Source organism: Rhagoletis zephyria, unplaced genomic scaffold (assembly GCF_001687245.7).
Source record: "Rhagoletis zephyria isolate East Lansing unplaced genomic scaffold, Rhagoletis_zephyria_1.1 Rzeph_scaffold_07180, whole genome shotgun sequence".
NCBI lineage: Eukaryota > Metazoa > Arthropoda > Insecta > Diptera > Tephritidae > Rhagoletis > Rhagoletis zephyria.
The window spans coordinates 26,121-32,461 of record NW_016164263.1 but is presented as its reverse complement, the minus strand read 5'-3'; the positions used below and the strand labels follow the sequence as shown (position 1 = coordinate 32,461).

The following is a 6,341-nucleotide window of genomic DNA, read 5'->3' as shown; positions in this document are numbered from 1 at the left end:
AATTATTGTCAAATGAGTTTCAATTATTTCTATAGGAAATTGAACCCTCTATAAAAGAGGTCTGGTGTGGTTAATCGAAAACTCTAACCATTTAGAAGATATTCGTAGTAGAATCCCAATGCCTACTGATTTTAATAGTTTTTCAATAAATATTTTCATTCAATTTATGAATTTTGACAATATTCATGAGAATTTTAAGTTATTTCGATAGAATGACGGTTTGCGAGTTATATCTTATCTTTTGAGAATGTATTTTTTGAGAATATATTTCTTTCGAATCAATTTTTTAACGATATTTTGTTTTTATAAATTTTATCACAATTTAGGATCGCAATTTAATATTTTTCAAAGGGTATATTTAAAATGTCAATCAAATTTCTTTTTTCCACAAAATTTATAATGTAATATTTTTTGTTTAGAGAATTTTAAGATTTAATTTCGAATGCTGGTAGTTCTGTTACCCAGTACTTGTCATACTAGCGCCATCTGTGGTTTTATGTCATTTCTGTGTTTCCTCTTATATTTCTACATTGCATATATAGTTTTTGGAGCTCTGAGTTGTGTCTTCTTTTGTATAACTAAAACCAATTAATTAACAGCTGAGTTTTAATATATTTTTGATTATTGCAATTCATCTGCTAATCACCTAATATGAATAAAGAAATCCCTTTAATTGGCATACCGATGTTTATTTTTTATCAACGTAATATTCTTAAATATTCTCAAAATTCATAAATTAAATGGATAAATTGGAAATATTTATTAAAAAACTATTAAAATCAGTAGGCATTGGAATTCTACTGCGAATATGTTCTAAATGGTTAGAGTAATCGATTAACCACATGATACCTTTTTTGTAGAGCGTTCGATTTCCTATAAAAATGATTGAAACTCATTTGACAATAATTATTTTTTAGTAAGTTACAAAATTCAAAACAAAAAATTATTTTCCCTAAAATACTTCAATCTTTGACCTTGAATATCTTTTAAATGAATAGATTAATGGAAAAAGTATATGAGACCATTTTTGTAGAACATTCAATTTCCTATAAATATTGACGATGCAACTGGTTTACCGATCTATTGGTGATAAGATATGACCATTTTTATAGGAGACTAAATTGAAAATGGAAAACTATGATGAGCATAATCTTCCCGTTAATATTAAGAGCTCAGATTTGCTAAGTACTTTCTAGAGGTACCCAGGAACTAGTTTTCGTGTGTCGGAACCAAAAAAATATATTTGATTTTTTTTACCCACCCTAGTATGTATATAAGTAAAATATTTGGATCATAGATACATATAAATGAATACTTGAAATGCTTAACAGACGATGAATCTGAAGAATTCTTGGAACTGTTCGACACGGAAGTTACATATATTGAGGGTGGACGCACTGCTACTGGGTTCTATACGGTTGAAGATATGCTGTACACAAAGCGTTTATACCGAGTGCATGCCGCTGGTTCATCGGTCCACTTAGAGCCCGTCGCCGTACATTTTGATTCACTAGATCCTCGATATGCCTTTATGCTAGACTGTGGTATTACATTGTACATCTGGCTTGGATGCGCTTCGAAGAATACATTGAATTCCAAAACACGGCTGATGGCAGAAAAAATTAATAAAACTGAGAGGAAAAATAAATGCGAAATCATACTCGAAATGCAAGGTAAGTTTATAGATAGGAATTTAGGTAATTATGCTGAACATACTTTGAATAATCTACAGGAGAAGAAAATGAAGACTTTTGGAAGAACTTTGGAGCTGATCCACAAGCAATATCAAAACATAAAATTCCCCAGCATGTAAGCAATGATTTTGTACCTTCTACGCCTCGCCTATATCAAGTTCAACTTGGAATGGGCTATTTGGAGTTACCACAAGTGGAATTTCCAGATCAAAAACTTGTTCATACTTTATTGAATAGCAAAAATGTTTACATATTGGATTGCTATACAGATTTATTTGTGTGGTTTGGTAAGAAATCCACCCGATTGGTACGAGCCGCTGCGATAAAATTATCGAGAGAACTTTTTCGAATGATTAATCGTCCAGACTTTGCCGTAGTAACTCGCTTACAGGAAGGAACTGAATCACAAATATTCAAATCTAAATTTACTGGATGGGATGAAGTAATGGCCGTAGATTTTACACGCACAGCTAACTCTGTAGCTAAAACTGGCGCAGACTTAACCAAATGGGCTCGTAAGCAAGAAACTCGGGCCGACTTAGCCGCCCTTTTTATGCCTCGTCAAAACTCGATGCCCCTAAGTGAGGCCGAGCAGTTAGAAGAAGACTGGAACTATGACCTTGAAGCAATGGAAGCTTTTGTGTTAGAAGGTAAAAAATTTGTTAGATTGCCAGAAGACGAATTGGGTAATTTTTACACGGGGGAATGCTATGTGTTTCTTTGCCGTTATTGTATACCCATTGAGGAGGAAGAAGTTGACGTGGATGATATTAAACACTCAGACGACGAAATTCAATGCGTAGTATACTTTTGGCAAGGGCGTAATGCCAGTAATATGGGATGGTTAACTTTTACTTTTACTTTACAAAAAAAATTCAAAGCAATGTTTGGAGAAGAGTTAGAGGTAGTGCGGATTCATCAACAGCAAGAAAATCTAAAATTCATGGCACATTTCAAGCGCAAATTTATAATTCACACCGGAAAACGAAAAGACAAGTCTACTTTAAAGCCGGCAGTCGAATTCTTCCACTTGCGGTCCAATGGTGGAGCGTTATGTACACGCTTAATTCAAATTCAACCAGATGCAGCAAACTTAAACTCCGCATTTTGGTAAGTAAACATTGCTATGATTTTAAAATAATTTAATTTAACTAATATAATTTGAAGCTACATTTTGTACGTTCCGTTTGACACGGAAGACGAATTGCAATCAGGAATTGTTTACGTTTGGATGGGTTTAAAGTCTTCTACAGAGGAGTGTAAACTCATCCAGGAGATAGCTGAGAAAATGTTCAATAATCCATGGGTTAGTCTACAGGTAAGGACATGTATATATTTCGAAAATAAACTCTAGTTATGTAACCGTTGTTTAATATAGATCCTGAATGAAGGCGAAGAGCCAGAGAATTTCTTTTGGGTTGCTTTAGGTGGACGCAAAGCTTACGACGCAAATGCAGATTTTATGAATTATACCAGGCTTTTCCGGTGTTCCAACGAGAAAGGATATTTTACAGTTGCAGAAAAATGTACGGATTTTTGTCAGGATGACTTGGCAGATGATGACATAATGATATTGGACAACGGTGAACAAGTTTTTTTGTGGCTTGGTTCCAGGTGTAGTGAAGTGGAAATTAAGCTAGCATATAAGTCAGCACAGGTATGTATGGCCCGAAAGAAACAAAAAAGGGCTAATATGATCTCTTTTAATTTAGGTTTATATACAACATTTGCGTATCAAGCAACCTGATAGACCACGAAAACTTTTTCTAACATTGAAAAATAAGGAGTCTAAACGCTTTACAAAATGTTTCCATGGATGGAGTACTCATAAGTCACCCCCGGAGTAAATGTTATTTTTAGGAAGCATATACATACTCTCCGATCTAAGAGGATTGTTAGATTATAAAATAATCCAAAATTTCTATCAAAGTTTTACAGGATCCAAGCACAATTTTATTTTTTTATGCGCGAGTTGAAGTAAGGTTGCCAAGTTCATGTAGATTTTAATTCAGGTTTTATTTAACTAATTGATTAACAATAGGTATTTGAGAGAATGAATGAATGTGTAGAGACTATCCCTTACACTGGCACTGTAGTACATTGAGGTGGCAACACTGAGCTGGATGAAGCGACGTCAATTTTGAACTTTTAACCGACGCATGGCAGCTAACAACACGCTAAAATAGATACACAATTCTTTTTGACATTTTTTAGTTGCAGCACATTCGTTTTGTGAGAATTGTATTTGACTTAAATTTACAATAAAGAAATAAATAAACAAGTTCAATAATTGGTGACCCCGGGAGAAACGCAGAATGAGCGACGATGGTAATAACCGATTCGAAGACACGGCTACTCCAGTTCATGTGGCACGGCTCGCCCTAAAGCCACCACCGTTTTGGAAGCCCGGTTGTGGTTCGCGCAGGTTGGACTCGGGTTTTACCCGACCAAGGGCTGTTATTTCGGCGATCTAACCCCGTTTAGGTCGGCGAAATCCCTCAAAAGTTGTACGTCAATAGGGCTACTTCTTCGCATACTTCTGCTCAGGGCTGGCATTAAGTCAAACCCTGCACCAGAAATATATACCTGCTGCGTGTGCCAGAGACGATTACACCACAACTCCACCTCCGTCCGTTGCAATACGTGCAATGGGTGGAGCCATCTTCGAGTTTTCTCAGGCATCACGACTCACAGCCAATGGACCACTGCGTACGTGGCCCCTTGCTGCGCCACTCGAGCTGCCTCCACGGCACAACAGAGTCCGCCTGAACAACTCAACACAACCACACCACAACACAATACAATAGACAATACCACAGACACAACAGACCACACTACAGATACAACTGCACCACCACCCACACGCACCCACCAACAACTCCTAGTTCCTCCGACAATCTGCACGGTGTGTCAATCCTGGATATTCCGTAATGTAACATCAGTCAAGTGCAACACCTGCCTTGGCTGGTGTCACTTTAGGGCATGCTCAAGACTGCGCACCACGCGACATTAGACGAGGGACTATGAGGGCCCATGCTGTGCTGCTCGGTCGCAACCCCCGACTGCAACACGACCACTAACACCACAGGGCAACAGCCTCAGCAACAGCAAGCACATCATGTGGCACGGCAACACACATCACTAACATCCCACATTCCAATAAGTCTCCCTAGGCACACGACGATTTTACAATTAAACTCTAACGAACTTCAGAGCAAGATCGAGGAGATAACGGTCTTCATGGGTCGGCACGGAATATTAATAGCTGCGGTCCAAGAGACGAAGCTGCACAGCAATTCAACACTGGTGGAGGCCTAGCGTTCATCACGCACCACACCGGGCAGTATCGTCTTATCGAAGCAGACATCGACCGCACGGATACCATCCTAGAATGTCAGGGAATTGCTATCCGGTCAGGCGATGTCGAGCTCGAAATATTTAACATATATATGCCCCCTGCCACCAGCTGCCCGGCAGGATATCAGCCTGAAATAGGTGCGCTCCTCCGAGGTGAAAACTGTATGGTAGTTGGTGACTTCAATGCGCACCACGATCTTTAGCATTCAAGCCTGTCAAACGATCGTAGGGGAACACAATTAGCTGACGATTCGACATTCTGCACAAATAATGACGAAGCACCCACCAGGATTATGGGCAGATGCTGCAGCTCGCCAGACCTAACAATAGTTAGCGCTGGTCTGATAACAGCGTATCATGGCGACCTATGCTGACTTTAGCATCAGACCATCTGCCCATAATCATCTCGATTGATAAACCAGCCGACTTTGCTTCCGCGGATCACCGGACCTATGTCAACTTTTCTAAAGCTGATTGGGAAGGCTTCGCGGATGTTACTGAAAGCGCCTTCGCTGCACTACCCATAGCAACCGACGTTCATGTAAATTCCGCAGGGTTGTCACTGCTGCTGCAGCCCGCTTCATCCCAGCGGGATGCATTCCCGACCCTCGTCCGAATTTTCCTGCAGAAGCGGCTGTCCTAGCCGATGAGCGCGACAACCTTCGTCAGGCCGATCCCGGGAATCCCCGTATTAGGGATCTCAACGCTGAGATTCGGCAACTAGTAAACGTACATAAGCGGAAGAAGTGGAAGGAGCATCTGAAGACCTGTAACTTCGCCTCTGGTGTGAGTAAGCTGTGGTCAACCGTGAGGTCATTGTCCAACCCGACGAAGCGTGACGACAGAGTTGAAATAGGCCTGGTGAACACGCTTTGTCGGACCCGGCCGGTCGGAGGCGGCAGTTTATCTTGCATAAAGCCAAACGGCGAGTGACCAGAAGGCTGCACAAACTGCCAAAACCTAGTGCGCCCCTTGTTTTCACCAGAGGTGAGGTAAGGGTAGCCATCGGGAAGGCGAAAGCCTCCAAAGCCATTGGACCCGACGGAATATGCATGCTGATGCTGAAAAATTTGGGTCCTACGGGAGTAGCGTACCTAACGGAGGTCCTCAACTTGTCAATGGCCACTCTCGTTATTCCAGACATCTGGGAGAGTGGTCTCACTGCTCAAACCGGGGAAACCAGCCAACAAAGGAGAGTCTTATCGTCCGATAACCCTCCTTTCCTCGGTAGCGAAGACACTAGAGGCCTTGCTACTCCCGTATTTTATAAACCACCTGACCCCAGCGAAG

At 40.6% G+C, this 6,341-nt stretch overlaps 1 protein-coding gene across 1 annotated transcript; it reads left to right on the top strand.

Moving 5' to 3' along the window:
• Positions 1–1,331: 1,331 nt before the first annotated feature.
• On the top strand, positions 1,332–3,978 carry fliI (FLII actin remodeling protein; the record flags this gene model as incomplete). The annotated part of the gene is made up of 5 exons (XM_017629904.1): positions 1,332–1,673; positions 1,733–2,804; positions 2,862–3,012; positions 3,073–3,351; positions 3,407–3,978. Coding segments are annotated over 5 exons (1,979 nt in total), but the record flags the coding sequence as incomplete, so codon positions are not given.
• Positions 3,979–6,341: the final 2,363 nt, after the last annotated feature.